The sequence below is a fragment of the Scophthalmus maximus genome, chromosome 6 (assembly GCF_022379125.1).
Source record: "Scophthalmus maximus strain ysfricsl-2021 chromosome 6, ASM2237912v1, whole genome shotgun sequence".
In the NCBI taxonomy this organism is placed as follows: domain Eukaryota; kingdom Metazoa; phylum Chordata; class Actinopteri; order Pleuronectiformes; family Scophthalmidae; genus Scophthalmus; species Scophthalmus maximus.
Genome location: NC_061520.1, coordinates 5,853,332 through 5,871,307, shown reverse-complemented (window position 1 = coordinate 5,871,307; position 17,976 = coordinate 5,853,332). Strand labels below are relative to the sequence as shown.

Genomic DNA, 17,976 nt, shown 5'->3' with positions numbered 1-17,976 from the left:
ACGACGGAGACAATTATCTTCAAATGAGTCGCGAACGACCCGGGTTGAGCGAAGATAACACTTCACCCGGTTCTCTTTAGTCGAAAGCCGAGTCAAGTGCGGAGTCAGCCCGGTGAAAAGTTGCATTCGTGCAAGTTTTGTGGGGGGATCAGGGGTCCTTTAATAAATCAATCCGGCCACGCTTGTGTTTCAAAATGAAAAATAAAAAGGCACAACGTGGAAATCACCACTAATGACCACGAGGGTGTGAAGGACAATTTAAAACGGGAGCAGTTCTAAAAAGAAAAAGGAAAAACTTTCTACTGTGAAAAAAAAGAAGACACAAAAACACACCGGAGTGACATCCAATCAAACCAGTGCAAATATTTGACAGGCCTGCATACTGACCAATAGAATAACAGTATACATGCTGGGGGGGCGGGATCTCAGATTGTCCCATATCATCTACTCAAGGAAGGCGCTTTGTTGTGCTGTGGCGGAGAGAACGACGGAGACAATTATCTTCAAATGAGTCGCGAACGACCCCGACGATAACACTTCGCCCGGTTCTCTTCAGTCCAGAGCCGAGTCAAGTGCGGAGTCAACCCGGGGGAAAGTTGCGCATTCGTGGGACTACATCAGCTCAGCGGTGAGCTAGCGTTAGCCCCCCCCCCCCTCCCTCCCGCGAGAGGGAGTCCAGATTGGAGCGGAAGGAATTCAGGCACTGGGAAGAAATCCACTGCGATGCCTCACGCGAGTTGGACCAAAACTGCATTTCACAGTTCCGCCCGGAACCACGGCGCCGCGGACACGAAGTATGCGCTCGCTTGACTGATAGCGACCCCGGCGACGACACTTCGGTGGTCGGTTCTGTGCGCGTCAACGCGCCAGGTTAGCGAGCTAGCTAGCTAGCGAGTTAGCCACGTAGCATTCCAGTTGGGGGGCAGGAGAGGGGGGCGGGGTATTCAAAATGGCGGAGGGTTGGTCCGTTCCCTCGGCCCTCGTCTTCATGCTGTGCGGTCTCGGCGCCTGGGCCCTCGAGTCGTGTCCGGCTCCCTGCTCGTGCACGACGGCACAAGAAGGCGAGGTGCGTGTTCTGGACTGCAACAGGAAGCGGCTGTCGACGCCTCCCCTGGACCCCGCGGACGGGGTAACCCAGGTGTAAGTACACGGCCCCCCCCCCCCCGCGTAATGTGTTGAAGTTGGTTCTGCACTGGATCCACACGCTGCACTGATTTGTTGTTGAGCAGCGTAACACACCAACAAACCCAATTTTGCATGTTTCTTTTATAAACATACAGAATTGTATTAAGTGACGTTTCTGTCCCTGCTTGTATTTATATATGAAACTTTTTTTTTTTTTAAATCCTTCACTGCCCATCTTGACCAGGACCCCCATACAGAAGATATCTCCCATTTCAATGTTTAAAAAAAAAAAAAAGATGAATAGTTTATTTATTTTGCTTTTTGGGACATAGGGGAATTTCTTTATTTTATTCATGACAACTACTATATGAATACAACTGCCCTGCAATGAGTCCTTATTTCATGAAAGGTATAATGTTACTTTTTTATTCTAGAGATGTAGATGGTCACCTTAGGGGATGTAGTCTGTACTTGTATTTGCGTTAATTCCAGTAGTCTACCTTTATCAATAATAATCAATAACAATACAGTTCAACAGCACCAAGATTGCAGCCTCCGAAATGACAGTCACGTCTCTAAACTGTTTCAACAAAAACACCATGACCTTCATGAAGGAAGCATATGTGGCAATGGAATAAACAATATTCATTTTATATGCATGCACCTAGTGAACTGCCAACTGAATGGTGTAAAGGCACGGTGGACCTAGGCAAGTTCCTTATTATTATTTCCCGTAGTATGACGGGACACGGTGGATGTTATTCTTGTCTTCTTTTTTTTCTTTAAGAAACAATCTTTTTTTTTTTAACCTAAAATACTTTTCTGTTGATTTTCATTTCAGCACCATGAATCACAATGAGCTGACGACTCTTCCGTTTCTTGGAGACGTTTCCTCAAACATCACCTCGCTGTCATTGTAAGTACACAAGCTCCTGACTCTCCTGTCACCAGTAAAACAAAAGGGTCAAAATAAAAATGAGGATTCTATTAAAATATTTCCCCTTTTAAATTAAAGTCCGACATTCTCTACATATTCTGTTATCAGTCGTGTTTACTTTTATTTACCATTTAACGCACACTTTCAAGCTTTTGATACGTTTGTTGTGTGGTTTGCAAACGTATTGACACTAAAACACTGGTATTGTACCATTAGTTGTTGTCTTTTGCTTGATACACAACAATAGACTCCTGCAGAATGTACCGCCGACATAGCTTGCCATTGTAATCGTTAGCGTTATGATTTGGAAGATTAATACCTGTATGTTTCTTTTTATTCAGAGTCCACAATCGGATCTCAGAACTGTCAATGCATCATCTGCAGCCCTACGTTTCTTTAGAGACGCTGGACCTTACATCCAACTGGATCTCTGAGCTCAGAGTTGGATCATTTCCCTACATGCAGCTGAAATACCTGTAAGCGCTCACTGTTCATGGAAATCCTCTTCACTTTTGGTTAGTTTGCTGTTGTTAAGGAAGCTGTCTCGTTGCAGACAAACTGATTTTGTGCGACATTCTCTTCTGGATATTCACTCTTTACAGCAGGTGTAAACACGGAGCAAACTCCATTCTCCTAGTTGATTTTTGGCTCTGAATGTTTCTGCTTTTTATCTCATAAGGAATTTGAGTAACAACAAGATCAGCGTCCTCGAGCCCGGTTGCTTCGAAAACATCTCCAGCACCCTGCTGGTGCTGAAGCTGAACAGGAACAGATTGGCTGTGTTGCCGCCGAAAGTCTTCAGACTTCCCCAGCTTCAGTTCCTGTAAGTATTGTACGGTGTGTTTATGGTGCCAAACTCAAATTGATGAAGCCAAGAATAGAGCTGCTGATAGTTGACAGACACGTCTGCAGATTTTTATTCTGTTTTAAAAACTCTTTCTAACGTAGCTGGCAGAATGTACTGAAAATCTAATTATCAATATTACATTTGCTCTTTTGTTCTTGTTTCGTTGTAGTGAAATGAAACGCAACAAGATTAAAATAGTGGACAGCCTCACGTTCAAAGGGATGGACTCGCTGAAGTCACTGAAGATGCAGAGGAACGGCATCACCAAGCTCATGGACGGAGCCTTTTTTGGACTGAACAACATGGAGGAACTGTGAGTACAGTGCTACAGGCTCTTCTTTAGATTGACATTCAAGTGTGTGTTCGGCTACTCATTTATTTGATGGGGACAATGCACGCCAATGAATCTAAGTATAAAATATGTATTGTGGTACAGACAATTTAAAATGCTATAACGACATCTGTTAATATACACAGAAAAGCTGGGGTTAGGTGTGAATGTGGTAGATTTGGCCCTAAAAAGAAAGATTTATGTAATAACTGTTATTTATTAATGTGATTCTGTTTTCCCCATCTGCGTCTCAGCGAGCTGGAGCACAACAACCTAACCGAGGTCAACAAAGGTTGGCTGTATGGCCTGCGCATGCTGCGTATCCTGCGGGTCAGCCAGAACGCAGTCTGCATCATCCGACCAGATGCCTGGGAATTCTGCCAAAAGCTGGAGGAACTGTGAGTGTGTCGGGCCTCGTAGCTAAAATCTCCACTTTCTTTCATCACCCCTGGGCTCTGAGATTCACTCTGTGTGAATGGGGAGTAACTGTGGGTGTCATTGTCTTCCCATTCACGATTTTAATGATTTTGAAAATGTTGCAGCATCATCGTTGAGTGCCGACATACATTCACGTACAAGACTTGTGTTGAGTAAAGAAAAAAAGCTTTGAACTAATCTTTATCATCTGTTTTCTGCAGAGACTTGTCGTTTAATCATTTGACCCGACTTGAGGAGACGGCTTTCGTCGGATTAAGTTTCTTGGACAGCCTGAACCTGGGAGAGAACTCCATCAGCCATTTGGGAGAGGGAGTGTTCAGTGGCCTGTCTAGTCTGCGAACCCTGTAAGTGATGTGTCTGTCTGAAACACGTTTCTCATATTTGATCTAAGATTAATAATGCAGCTCGCTACTCAAAACATAACCCAAGTCCTGGCATGTTCTTGGCTCCGTGCATTCTCATGAAGGCCGCTGACTAAAGTAGGTCTGCTTTGCTTCACTTGGTACATGTGTAGTTCTAGTCCTGTCTTGAATATATTTCCCACGTTATCCTGAGTAGTTTAAAAAAAATGACAGTAGACATAGTCTTCATTCTTCCTCAGTTGTAGTCTTTGTTTAGCTCTAATCCCGCCTGTCTTTATTCACCTGTTTAGTCTTAGATTTAAAAACTAAACAGTGTCCTGTTCTCTTGGCTCACTGCCATTCACTGTGGGCGTCCTGCTTTCTTCAAATGAGTTTAAATGTGAAAACTCTATAAGACAGTTCTGGTCACTCAAAGGAGAAGCAAGTATTGGTGTCCTCCTGAATTTCTAAACTGCAAGGGTAATTTGCACAAACGGTGAGGAGACCCATCTAGGTAATGGGAAGGTGGTCTCAGACTTTTGAACCCAGCTGTTTAGAATATTTTGGTTTTGTGTGCTGCGTCTGTGTGGTCCATGTGAAACGTGTATTGAGGGTTGTTTTAATGTTGCCGCGGTTGAGAGAGCAGACGTGTGTCTACACCGTAGCTGAGGCAAAAGGCCAAGAGATGAAGGTTGTTAAAATCCTTTGTCAGCGTGGGAAAGGCAAGAATCCTCCTGTTCTGGCCGTTGAGACGGATTGCTTTTCTCTTTTTTTGTTATATTTTATCGAGGAGCAATAAATAATGTCTCCTAAGCGTTTCAACTAATAACACAGTAGCTCTGGCTTTGTCGGGGGAGAAATTGTAATTTGCTTCCTTGGGAGGGGAATACCATTAAAATATTATGTGCGCCACTGTTAATTCAAATTATGCATTACGACACGGTCATCCTACATTCCAAAATGTTGGTCCTCGCAGGACATTACTTTCTGAACTGAATGAATTGGCAAAACCGCAACAGTTTTCAGAAGTCAGTGTAGCTAAGGTCCGGAGTATCGGCCTCGCTCGAGCGAGCGTGTCTTCTTCGTCGCTCTTTTATGTGGGAGGTGAGAAGTGTTGAGAATTGTTCCACTCAAGCCGCTGAGCTGAAACCAGAAAGGAGTCTTGTATTTGGGAAGTTGCCCGTCCTCCGCTTGGAGTGCTGAAAGTTCTTTCAGACGTGGCCAGGCATGAGGAAAGGGAAACAAAAGAGCCCGTGACCCATCCTGTAAACACAAGGTTTCCACCGGACCCATGAACTGTACGGTTGCTAAACAGAGCCAAATAATGTCCTCCTCATCAGAGCAGCAGGGGCAGCGAACTGTGACACGTGGTGGACGCACGGAGTCTCAAACTGAGAATCACTGCCGCTGACAAGTGGAGAGGGAGAGTCTCTGTGTGGAAGAAGCTTCAGATGTTCAGTCTGCGTGTGTGGGCGTGCGTGCGTGCGATATCTGACGTCTCTTTGTTTTGCAGCGATATCCGCAACAATGAAATCTCCTGGGCCATTGAAGACTCCATCGGCGTATTTGTTGGAATGAAGAAGCTGAACACACTGTGAGAGGAAACTCATTATGCAGATGAATAGATTTGATTTTGACATAAATTAATGCATGCCTGTGAAATGTAATGCATTTAAAGATTCATCAGATGCATCTTAATTTATACATATATGAAATTCTTCTTGATAAGACAAAGCTTTTATTCGAATAGGTGTGCATTTTACTCTATACGTGTTCCATGTTACTGTAAAGTTGTTTCTAAAGTTTATTGCAACTCACCAAATTTAGCTTTAACAAAAGCTGCTGACACTCTGGTTCCAGCGAGCAATAAAATGTTACCCAGGAGCATCACGTGAAATATCTTTTCTCTTCCAGAATCCTACAGCGGAACAAAATCAAATCAATCACCAAGAAAGCGTTTGAGGGCCTGGAGGAGCTGGAGCACCTGTGAGTTAAACCACCACACAATCCTTTCTCTCGCTCTCCACGCGTGTCTCAGTAGGATCAGTTATGTGTTTTATTGTGGAATGATTAAAGATAGCAGAAGGGTTTTATTACCGCTGTGCTGTAATTGTATGTCTCGTGCTTGTGAAATGGGACGGCATTTTGATCCAATCACACCCGTAGGTGCGTCTAACCCATATATTTCTGTCCCCTCCACAGAGACCTCAGCAAGAATGGCATCATGTCGATACACCCGGAGGCGTTGTCCCACATGACGCTCAAAGTTTTGTGAGTAGACACGAAAATGAACTTGCAGCATCCATGAGCCTGTTTGGAAGCCACTTTTTACCTGGGTTAATATTGTTCCTTCGACTGTTTTATCTGTTGTTGCAAAAGAGCTGCAAAAAAAGAAAAAATGGTTAAAATTCTATGATTTCATCTTCTTAAAGTTTAATATTTTACAGTAAACTTAATATATTTTGTGTGGACAAAACCAAACATCATCTTGGGGTTTGGCAAACACTATCATATTTTATCACCAATTTATGAAGCAAACAACTAATCGACCATGAAAATAATTATTAGTTGCAGACCTAGTTCTCTCCGGTAAAAATGAATTATATTGTTGAAGTAGTGGTTAAATGCCATGAGGATTTTAAATTGACATTATATAAGGGTGAAAAAAAAACAACCTCAACCACTGAAATGTTTTTGATCTGCGATAGCTTTACTGGTGATTGAATAAAAGAAAAATAACTATACCTTTTTAGCTGTTAACCTCATTTGTTTATGCTGATATTTAAACAAATATGAGATTTCTAAAAAACACATTAATCGGCTGAGTCGGATAAGAAGAGATTTCTAGTTAAGCTTTTTGAGCTGCAGCGACATCTGCTTTGTCGGGGACAGTCGTCTCCGCCCCGCCTGTGAAGAAAGACGGTGGAAATGTTAAGTCTCTCGACTTTTTAAGTTTTTTCCTCAGCCCGTCTCAGGAGTGTCTCTTTAGCTGTGACTAACGACGCACCGGCAGCTGTCGAACCTAGACGAAGTGTCAGGACACTTGTCATATCCTCTTGTTACTAATTAGTCTGCAGCTTTAATAGAATATGGCACCATTCGGCTGGGCGAGGGGGATAAATATGCTTTGCCCGATAACTTGGCTAGAGGAGCATAATGGTGACACCCGTGGGATTGAAGTGTATGACTCCAGTTTCCTATCATTATTCAAACTTTCTGTTGCTCTGTGAGTCATGTTTATGACATTGTTTTATCTGTACTCTTTTTTAAATTTTTTATTTTTATTCTAACTAATTTTACAATCTTTTATCTCCATGTCTGTCGTTTCCTTTCTGCCCTAAGTGTCCTGAACACCAGCAGCCTGCTGTGCGACTGCCACATGCAGTGGTTGGGGCCGTGGCTGAAAGACCATGAGTTCCATCAGTCCGTCTCTGCCGTGTGCGCTCATCCTGCCACTCTACTCGGTCGCAGCGTCCTGACCGTCACCCCAGAAGAGTTTGTTTGCGGTCAGTCCCTGTCTGATATTCTTTTAGTCTTTTTTAATAATTGTTCTCAGTCTGATCCAACTCAGTTACTCTTAAAACCCTCTGCTTTAATCACGTCATGTGTCTTTGGGTCCAATATGTTGATATACTATGTCAGAATGAAAAATTAATTGTCTGGTCATATAGGCAATGTTGTGCTGAAAGAAAAGATGCCAACCATTGGCAAGGTACACAATGGCCAAAAAGCCCAGGAGTCCTAAAGATTAAGTACAGATCAGATAAAATGTTTGTTGTTGTAAGTCTGGAAAGGATATTTGGGTTTCATTTTGAGTTTCAAACTGAAAGCCATTATTTTACTGTGAACTTACACGTGACAAGAAAGTCCCCGTAGATTTTCACCTGACTGCCATGTTGTCATTCCTGTATTTTAATTCTCCATGTTGAGCACAAACTAACATTTTACATTTTAGCTTTGCTGTAAAAATATGGATTTTCTAAGCTGCCTGAGATTGACACACACACTGTCGCCGCTCCTCCACAGATGATTTCCCCAAGCCTCACATCACGACTCACCCAGAGACGTCCGTGGCACTGCGGGGCAACAACGTTACTTTGAGCTGCTTCGCATCCAGCAGCAGTGATCTGCCAATGACAACGGCTTGGCGGAAGGATGGGGAGGTGCTGTACGACGCCGAAGTGCAAAACTACGCCCGCTACCAGGAGGGCGAGCTCATCTACACCACTATGCTCCACCTCCTCAACGTCAACTTCACCGACGAGGGGCGCTACCAGTGTGTCGTCTCCAATCACTTCGGCTCCAACTACTCCAACAGGGCCAAGCTCACCGTCAACGGTGAGCCTCTTTTTCAGAGAATGTGATTGATCGACAGTGAGGCTGATGTGTTTTTCTCTTCCTCCGCAGAATTTTACTCCTCACTATATTGTTTGATTCCCAGTCTGACATCAACATGCCTCTGCTTCACCTTCCCGCCCTCTCATAGAGCTGCCATCCTTTCTCAAGACTCCCATGGACCTGACGATCCGGACTGGGACCATGGCCCGGCTGGAGTGCGCCGCCGAGGGCCACCCGTCGCCGCAGATCGCCTGGCAGAAGGACGGGGGCACCGACTTCCCCGCCGCCCGAGAGCGACGGATGCACGTGATGCCCGACGACGACATCTTCTTCATCGCGAACGTGAAGACGGAAGACATGGGGGTTTATAGCTGCACGGCTCAGAATGCGGCTGGTAGCCTGTCGGCGAACGCTACTCTCACTGTCCTGGGTGAGTCACCCTCCTAATTGTCGTAGAGCGCATTACTGATGTTTTACTACTGGGCCATTACAGCTGAGTCACTCTGCTCAAATTGGCTTCTTATTTATGTCTCTCGCTCATTAGATACTTTTATTTCTTTTTTCCCTCAACAGTTTTTTTCCCCCCAACTTTCAGGGCACACCTTCCATTTTTAAGATATTGCTTACTTTCATCCACACACATGTTCAAACTCTACAGCTACCTACCCATAAACATCTTCACCTCAACCCTCATCAATCGCCCTCCGTCCCTTCATCATTAAAATTCTGCTGACGGGACAGCTGACGGAAAGCTGTTAACTGGTGTATATAAGCAATTACTCGGCCAAAATGGTGGTGCTTGTGATTGGGGCTTACACAGTAATGAAGTGTGTTATTTTTAAACTAATATGACTTGACCTCACACACACACATCTGTCCAAACAATTTGACACAAATGCCCCTGGGATAATCCTTATTAAATCAATAAATCCTGTTCTCTTTCAGAAACTCCATCCTTCATGCGACCGCTGGAAGACAGAACCGTGGCCCGCGGCGAAACCGCCGTGCTCCAGTGCATAGCCGGAGGAAGCCCCGCCCCTCGTCTCAACTGGACCAAAGACGACGGACCCCTGGTGCTGACGGAGCGCCACTTCTTTGCTGCCGCCAACCAGCTCCTCATCATAGTGGACGCGGGTCCGGCCGATGCCGGGAAATACACCTGCATCATGTCTAACACTCTGGGGACCGAGCGCGGCCACATCTACCTCGGCGTCTCGCCGTCGCCGAACTGCGACACGGGCGCCGGGTACGACCAGGACGGCTGGACCACCGTGGGCATTGTGGTGATCGTGGTGGTGTGCTGCGTGGTCGGAACCTCACTGGTCTGGGTCATTGTCATCTATCACATGCGCAGGAAGAGCGAGGACTACAGCATCACAAACACAGGTCAGCAGTTTAAACATATCCTAATCTGTGGGTGGGGAAAAAAAAGAGTCTATGGGGACGGCACTTTGATGAGAGAACAAAGCTTTTAACAGCTCTCGATGGCTTCAATCAAAACGTGTCTCTCTTTTCCAGATGAAATGAACTTGCCAGCAGACATCCCCAGCTACCTGTCCTCTCAGGGAACTTTGTCGGAGCCTCAGGAAGGCTACAGTAACTCTGAAGCTGGCAGCCACCAGCAGCTCATGCCTCCGCTCTCCAATGGATACGTACATAAGGGGACAGATGGTGGGTGACATTGTTTTTTCGATTTAGTTATTTGTCATAATCACTCGCTATTCAATTTCCTTTATAATCACTTTGAATATTTATATTGAAGGATAATATAAAGATTTTGTTATGATGGGCTGTGTTAAAGAAAGATTTCACGCCTCGGGCCAGCTTTCATAGGAATCTATTCTGACATGAAAAATACATTTCATTTTAAACATATAAAGCTTTTTGGATGTGATTTAGTGATTTTGAACACCGCGGTGCTTTAGGTTTAGGTTCCTGCGTCTGCTTCATTGTTTTGGGATCAAACCACATCATACCCTGCTGAAATTAGACATTGACTGATTTTCATGTGCGTTCCAGGCGTGTGTTATGGAGACACAGGCAGCGAAGTGGAAATCGAGGGCAACGGCTTGCTGCACTGCAGAGTTGGCTCTCTGTTCACCGGCCGTAGCAGTTTCCACCCTGGGGATCCCCGTGAGGGACTGTCAGGAGTCCCCACAGGTCAGTGTCAACCATACACAAGCAGTGATGTGATTTAATTGTTTACGCCTCCGCTCTGGAAGCAGCCATGGGCAGAGGCATTATGATATGAGATTGTGTGAGTGTCTTGAAAACAAACAACATACTGCAACAGCCATATGTGCACATTTCTCACCAGGTGGAGCCGGTCAGCTGGTCATCTGCTCCGACTGCTACGACAACGCCAACATCTACTCGCGCACACGGGAGTACTGCCCGTACGCCTATCTGGGAGAGGACGACCCGCTGGACAAAACTCTACCGGGCCCGAAGGAGGGCTTCGGCGAGCACGGCCAGCACTTGGACGCGGCGCTGGAGGGCTTCATCAGCCACCAAGACCCCTCCCTCTTTCTCACCTCACACGACAAAAGGCTGAGCAGCCACACGCCCCTGGAGCACTACGCTAAGGGTGAGACTCGTGAACAGCAAGATCGTATAAACTTTGCGGAGGTGTTGAATTTCAGCACCATGCAAAATACTGACAAAGAAAACAGTAGGTGTAAACATTTTCCAATACTTTGATTTCTTTCTAGACATGCGTCGTTGATTCATTGAAGCCTATATCAGATTTCCCAGTGATCTGATAAACCCATGAGATTGAATTTATTAGAGATATTAGTCTTCCAGATTTGATTTATATAGATACCTAGGCTTGTTATGTTTGGTCAATCAGGGGATCGGCATATGTGCAGGCTACTTCTAATGCCAGATTCTCTGTAGAGAGGACAGAGACAGATGTCTTGAGTTCAGCCTAACTTCATGAATACAAACTAAGCACTAGCTTTATGAATGTGGTTTATATATGATCAAAATGTATTGGGTTGCAGATTAATCTGCCAGAGAGCATAAGGAGACCTTCAAATTAAATCGCTGCTTTTATCTGACCAACACGAGGATCAGTTTACAAGTATATGAAACAGAGACATTCATAAAATCTTCAAGTTTTAGAATCTGTAACCAAATAATATTCAGTTGCTTTGCCTGATAAAAATACTTCAACAATAAAACACTGGTTGAAGTTATAGGCTGATAATCTTCAGCTGATCAATTAATTGATAAATCAACTAATCCTTTCCACATTTAAAGAAAAAGAAGAGGATGTCTTCTCGAACTAGTTGATGGAAGTCAAGTGTAGTCCTCTTTAAGATGTATTCTCTTTCCATCTTTGCAGATTCCCTCAGCAGGTCCTTCTGGGGAGAAGGGGAGGATCTGTCCTCGAAGCCCCGTCCTGGAGTGGCGCAGCACCCGGTGACCGTCCACAGGACGCCTCCTGTGACGTCCACTGCGGACGGGGCGGAGGAACGCAGTGACGCAGGCGTGGCCTACTTCCCCAGCCAATGCACGCAGGACCACAGAAGTGCCTCTAGTAGGACTAACCCTCAGCAGCATCCCGCTCCCACATAAGGATCCTTTACACTCCTCGTCGCTGCACCCCTCCCCCTCCTTCACCCACTACCTCCAAAGAGACTCCTCACATTCTGCCAAAGATGCTCTCTCGTATGTTTACATTCCCCCTTTCACCCAAGAGGGGATACGCTGACGTTCTCCACTGAGGCAAAAGACGACGGCCGCGTCGGGGTCGTAGGACTGGACCCCTCCCGGTGATTAAAAGCGACCCCCTCCTCCTCAACACCGGCACCTCTGCAGGGCGCCTCTTTCCCACATCCCTACGGTCACTCGTCTTTTTTTTCTCTTTGTAGAGAAAGCTATGAATGTATGCTTCAAAGAGCCATGTTGGATGGGATCGTCCCTGCTGCTACGGGGCTGACATTGTGCTGCCACACGATGGCAGTTTGCTTCATCATTCCCGGTACAAAGACGTCTGTTGGAAACATCCTACACAACTTTTTGGTAAAAAATTACAAACCATCTCTCCTTCCCGACTGGGGGGAAAAGAGGGGTTTTTAAACTGGGGGGACAACTGTAGCTCCCTCACCAGCAGATTGTGGGAGTAAATGTAGGTAAGGACCCTGAAAGCGTACGTCCCACATTCCCACAGCTATTCTGACTGACTGACCGTCAAACTATGCTATCCCAGTATCCTGTTATGCAAATTCCAGAGACAGTGAACACCAAAATGTGGTGTTATATTATGAATATATTATGAATATATCCTATATCATCTTTATCTGATCTTTTTTTGTTTTTTGTCCTGTGTGAAACACAATTGTTATTTTCTTCACTGTATATCTTCGTAATGATAAGCAGTTTGGGGACAAAGCGTACTTTTGTTTTAGTTTTTTTTTGCACAATGTGACAATCAGTTTTGCTTTTCTAAGTAACCTCATTCCGGTCACATTATGGTTTTTATATACAGGATGCACTGAATAATTTTTCCCTTCTTCTCATACCGTACAGGCTCTTAATGTAACAGTGGTACAGTTTTATGCAGTGTACATGCTGTTGGCCTGGAAACCCCCCCCCCCCCCCTCCATTCCATTCCAGGGCCAATCACTACTTTTTTCATTAACAGCCAATATGGCTGCCGCTGATTTGGATGTTCATTGAAACCAATATCGCGATCATATTCATTGAACTGGACATTTTTCTTAAAACTGCAGTGTGTAATATTTTAGAATATGTATTCACAGAAATGGAATATATTGTCCATAACTATGTGTTCATATATGTATAATCACCTGCAACAAAGGAACGATGTATTTTCGTCAACTTTGAATGAGTTAAATATAGGTTTGTTAGGTGTACCTGACCTCTGTGTGCGTCGCCATGTTTGTTACGTCGTGTTGTGCAGGTATAATGGAATGCAGCGTTAAATACGGTTGTTGCAGAAGACGGTTTCAGAATACGTCGCATTCGCGTCGAATTTCCAGCGCAGCCGAAAACCGAATATGGAATTAGCGGTGCGCCATCATAAAGTGTCCCCTGTCGGGTGCTCGGTCGGTTGCAGTTTGCAGCTTGCAGCTTTACCACCATATGCCGCCAGAAAAGTAAAAAAATTACACAATGGGGCTTTAAAGAAAACCTGCACTTACAGTCTTGATAAGAAAAACGTTTTTTTCCCTAACAACCAACAGAATTTGTTAGAGCTTTAATTAAATTTATTTCACGTTTCATTGCTCTGATTTGCTCTCAAGTCTGTCCAATGCTGTCCAGAGTCCTTGTATTGTCTGACCATTAACACTTCTTATCATCATGGTTAATCAAACGAGAAGTTCCAGACTCATTTGCAAACGCAGGTTTGCCCGGTGACGCCAGGCCAGCACGGCGCGTTACACTGTTTGTTTTGTTTCCCCCTCAAAGTTCATGATCTTTCCACAGAAATTGATTGAAGCCTTGGTTTTCACCCAGGACTGTGAAAAATGAGAATGTATTGTTATTATTTTATACATGTATGTACTGTATGTATGTGTGTGTACATAAGGCTAGTTGTCTATTAAATTCTACTTGTCCCTTTGCAGAGCGGTTTGAGACGTAAGCTGCAGTAACTTAAAAAAAAAATATGAAGCTGATTCATGTTAAGCCTTTATATTGTCCCAGGGTTATGCAGATGTTATTTTTTATATCTTAAACATGTTGATCAAGTTACAAGATGACACATTTTCTTCTGAACTTTGTGTTATTTTCAGGTATGACTCAACTTCAGGTTCAGCAAAGGTACCCCCCCCCCCCCCAAAATGTCATGAAAAAACGACTCCCGTGTAAAAGAATGTGGACTCGTCTCAACAGGTTTTCGTCTCCGGTCGTCCTTTAAAAAGCCTCTTTACTATCGCAGTTCAGAGGCTTTGTTTGGGACGCTCTGAAAATGTACTGTGCGCGCTCAACATATTTAGCAGATTGTGCCGAGTTGGCAGTTTATTAGGTAAGTCTAGTTATACTGAAATCATGCACTACGTCCTCCCTTCACGGAAGTTAGGATCAGCTTCTGTTGCAACTGGTTGTTGATTCAGTGACAGTGTATTTTGCAAGATGTCTGTTTTTTTGTCTGCCCCATTTAGGTCAATATGAGTCGGCCAAATAACAGAAACACGGTTATATAATGGATATTCTCCCTGTTTTCATTTTCATTTTGGTCATTTCTGTGATGTTACTGTTGCATTCTGCTCTTTTATGTTTTGAAGGAAGGATTTGCCATTTTCCTACTCACACACTCACACTCGTAGCTCGGACACGCTACACGATTTCGTAAGATCGCTGCACTGTTCATACAACGCGACGTGCTGTCTTGTGACTAATTGTGATGGGGGGGGGGGGGTCACACGCTACAGGATCCTTCACCAGTGTCTTCTCTCCAAAGTTTCTCCTCCGGGTTGCGCGGGTTTCCGCTCAGCCAGTGGCGTCTTGCGCTGTCATTGGCTGTAGTGCATCAACGCACTCACCGCCAGTCGCAGGATTTGGGCTCGCCGACATTTCCAGATATTTAGCCTGCTAGATATCTGGCAGACGTCGGCGAGTCACTTTGATCGGGGAGCGGATAATCGTGCTTAAAATCGCCTGGTGTGACCTCGACATTACAGTCTAGTTTCAGACCCGACACAGTTGACATTTTCCCGTCCGGCGCCCACATGGCAAATGCACTTAGGCCCGTCCGAGTGCCCCATGTGCGTGTTGGTTTTACAGTTAGATGTGGGCAGGCCCATTGTTGGCACATCGCTGTGGTGTGGCAGTTGGAAGCGATTCTGACATCGATCAACAAAGACCTGGTCTGAAGTCAGTGACTCAGTATTTCACTGTTATCAAGGCCGTAACATCCGCCCACGCAGACGAGTGCACAACTTGGTAACCCCCTTGGCAAATCCACCACCAGGATTCTGCCAAGGTGCAGGCACACCCAGCTTCTAAAAGGATTGGGGGATGGCTCTCAGGTCGGTTTATGCTTTTAAACCATGTGCCTCTTTGTTTTTGTTTTTTTAACAGCGAAACTAGCAAAATTGGATTTGGATACGCCCTGAATGCACTCGCTCCGTGCCCCAAATTGTATTATTACGTGTCCGCCGCCTCTGGGGGGTCCGAACATCCCAAGACAATTTCTTTCGAATGTCGACTAGAACGATAATTATCAAAGGGGTTTTTGCCGAAAGCCACTCGACGCTCCTGAGCCCCTTTCGTACTTGAACGCACTCCTTTCTGAAGTGGAAGCAGATTTCTTCGGTTTCTTCATGTTCTTTCGGACTTCTAGCCTGTGGTCAGTTCCGTGCTCCTTTAGAAAGTAAAATGAAAACTCCTCAGTGATAAGTCAAGATAATGGAGTTACATGTCCTGGGGGGGAGCTGCGTCGATTCCAGTATTTATTATTTTCTGCCATCCCAGCGTAACATGATGTGCTTTTATAATGTGTTTTTTTCCTCTCAAACGTCCTTTATGACTTTATACCAAAGTTCATTAGTAACTGCGCTGGCGATGTCCAATGCTGCTTTCTTCTTTTTTTGTATGGTTGAAGTTTTCCACTAGTTTTTTTTTTTTTGGGACCTTATTTACCTGTACATTCTGTAAAGCATGTCTAAAGAGCCTTTTTGTTACACAGACATTACTCCAACATTAAACATGAATTCTGATATGTCTGAGTCTCGATCGTCTCTCTCGACACTTGCCTTGGGCAGTAACGGGATTAATATCAATATGGATTGATTCATCATTCTGTCAGTAAAAAAAAAAAAAAAAAAAAAAATTCCGAAAAGGGCCAATCGCAGAGCAGGGGTTCTGCAGGATTTTTTGATTCTGGTTGCATGTACAGTAATTGCAGCCACCAGGGCTCTTAACCACAATGTGATTTCCGGGCAAACCATGGAACGATTCAAAAAAGGCAGAGACATGTGTAATCTGGATTTAGTCATGTGAGGCCAACACAAAGCCTGCTAATGTCGGCCTTACAAACTGCTGCTGCTTCATCGTTTGATGCCTCGGCGCCGGCGGCAGCCACAGGCTCGTCCAGTAACACCTCGGGGGAATTTCTTCACCTTTGGCGCAAACGTCGCTTTGGACCCGAGCATAAACTGATCAGAGTTCGGCGGTCAATTGTCACTGTCACCGGCAACGTTTACGAATGTATTCGCCGATTGTGACAGAATTTCACTCAAACGTCTACAAGGATAAAATGATGGAGAGTTTTATGTCCAAACTTGGCGCGCATGTACCTGTGAGACCCCGCAATAGTGGATAAAAACATCTTGGTGAAATCGACGGGAGGACTGCGTCGATACGTCCACGATGCCGTTGAAGTTCAGGGTGGGTGGGGGTGGTGTGGCCGCGGCGCTCTCTTACCAAGCAGGTGCAGAGCAGCGCTGTCAACCAGGCGAGGAGGACAAATCTCCAATCACCTGAAAACACCGGCGTGGAGCGAGCGAAGGAGGAGATCCGGCAGGTGACCGCCGGATGCTACAGGGAGCGGTTTACCAACTGGAAAACCCAGACGCTGGAGACATTCAGAAATGTGCACGAGAGGAATTAAAGAAACACGCATGCGCAAAACAGAGGCAAGGACACGGACAAGGACGCGAGAGAGGTAAGAGAGCGGCCGCATCTGTTAGAGATGTGCAGTATGAGTCCATGAGTCAATGTAGAAGGCTTGTTTCACACCTCGTGTGGACACTCCGGCAGGCCCCTCGGTGACCGATTGCACATATTTCCATTTGCACATACTTTGCACATATATTTTGATTTTTGATTTCATGAAATAATAATTCCAAATGCTCTTCCCCCTTGTACAATGAACATGATTCTGATTCTATAAAAGATCTTCATCACACAGGTCCATCCATGTTTAAAAGCCGGGACCTGGTACGCCTACTTTAGTATCCATGCATTTGTTTAGAATCTCAGAGCTTCTTCTAGTCTCGCCTGTATTTTTTTTTCAAACCGATGCTTCTTGTGATGTACAGATATGATCATAGCAGTCGAACGTTAACAGAAGATCAATATTTCACTCTGACATTTAATTGTTTTTCAGGTGTTAAGGTCAGTAAATTGCTGGGAATTACAGAATGAGTCATTTTCAAAGATGATTGTGGCACTAACTTCAAAGGTGGACGACTACTTCCTTCAACAGGTGAACGGATGTAAGAAAACTTCTCAATCCCAAGGATTAGGCAAATGTTACAGATGCTGAACGTAGAAGCATCTCACACTCACGGTATTTCAAGAACTTCAACTTTTGTGAAAACTATTCGCATGTGCCGAAGGTCTGTGGTTTAAAATATTAAAATATTAGTGCTTTTCAGTAACTTTGAAAAAAGAAAACCATTGAAAACTTTGCAGGATTGAGCAAAAAAGTTCACACATGATTCAGAGTTAAACACGTTAATCCTCGTGACAACGTTGCCCATTCACCTTTTGGCTCTCTTGTGAGGACAAACGCTTAAAATGTGGCTTCATGAATATTGAACATTATAAAAGATTACTAGATGGCACGAACGAACTGCGAATATCGTCATTCATGGTCCAAACGGGTGAAAAGTACAAGCTGTGCATCATTAATAACGTGCTG

The 17,976-nt window shown here is 44.7% G+C and overlaps 1 protein-coding gene across 1 annotated transcript; it reads left to right on the top strand.

The window, feature by feature from the left end:
- Window positions 1–440: 440 nt before the first annotated feature.
- On the top strand, window positions 441–16,050 carry lrig2 (leucine-rich repeats and immunoglobulin-like domains 2). Its single transcript, XM_035630237.2, has 18 exons — window positions 441–1,140; window positions 1,967–2,041; window positions 2,404–2,538; window positions 2,742–2,885; window positions 3,079–3,222; window positions 3,495–3,638; window positions 3,879–4,022; window positions 5,533–5,613; window positions 5,934–6,005; window positions 6,222–6,290; window positions 7,362–7,525; window positions 8,046–8,357; window positions 8,506–8,787; window positions 9,303–9,743; window positions 9,876–10,028; window positions 10,377–10,517; window positions 10,675–10,944; window positions 11,707–16,050. Exons 1-18 carry the CDS (start codon window positions 950–952, stop codon window positions 11,937–11,939), a joined length of 3,195 nt encoding a protein of 1,064 aa, XP_035486130.2. The 5' UTR covers window positions 441–949; the 3' UTR covers window positions 11,940–16,050.
- The last annotated feature ends 1,926 nt before the right edge of the window (window positions 16,051–17,976 follow it).

What these genes read in the sequence shown, in the direction of transcription:
- lrig2 (XM_035630237.2), top strand. Translation starts at nt 950, where the DNA reads ATGGCGGAGGGTTGGTCCGTTCCCTCGGCCCTCGTCTTCATGCTGTGC. An exon ending in CTGAACAACATGGAGGAACT is followed by an intron (nt 3,223 to 3,494) that starts GTGAGTACAGTG and finishes TCTGCGTCTCAG; the next exon opens with CGAGCTGGAGCACAACAACC. An exon ending in CTGGAGGAGCTGGAGCACCT is followed by an intron (nt 6,006 to 6,221) that starts GTGAGTTAAACC and finishes TCCCCTCCACAG; the next exon opens with AGACCTCAGCAAGAATGGCA.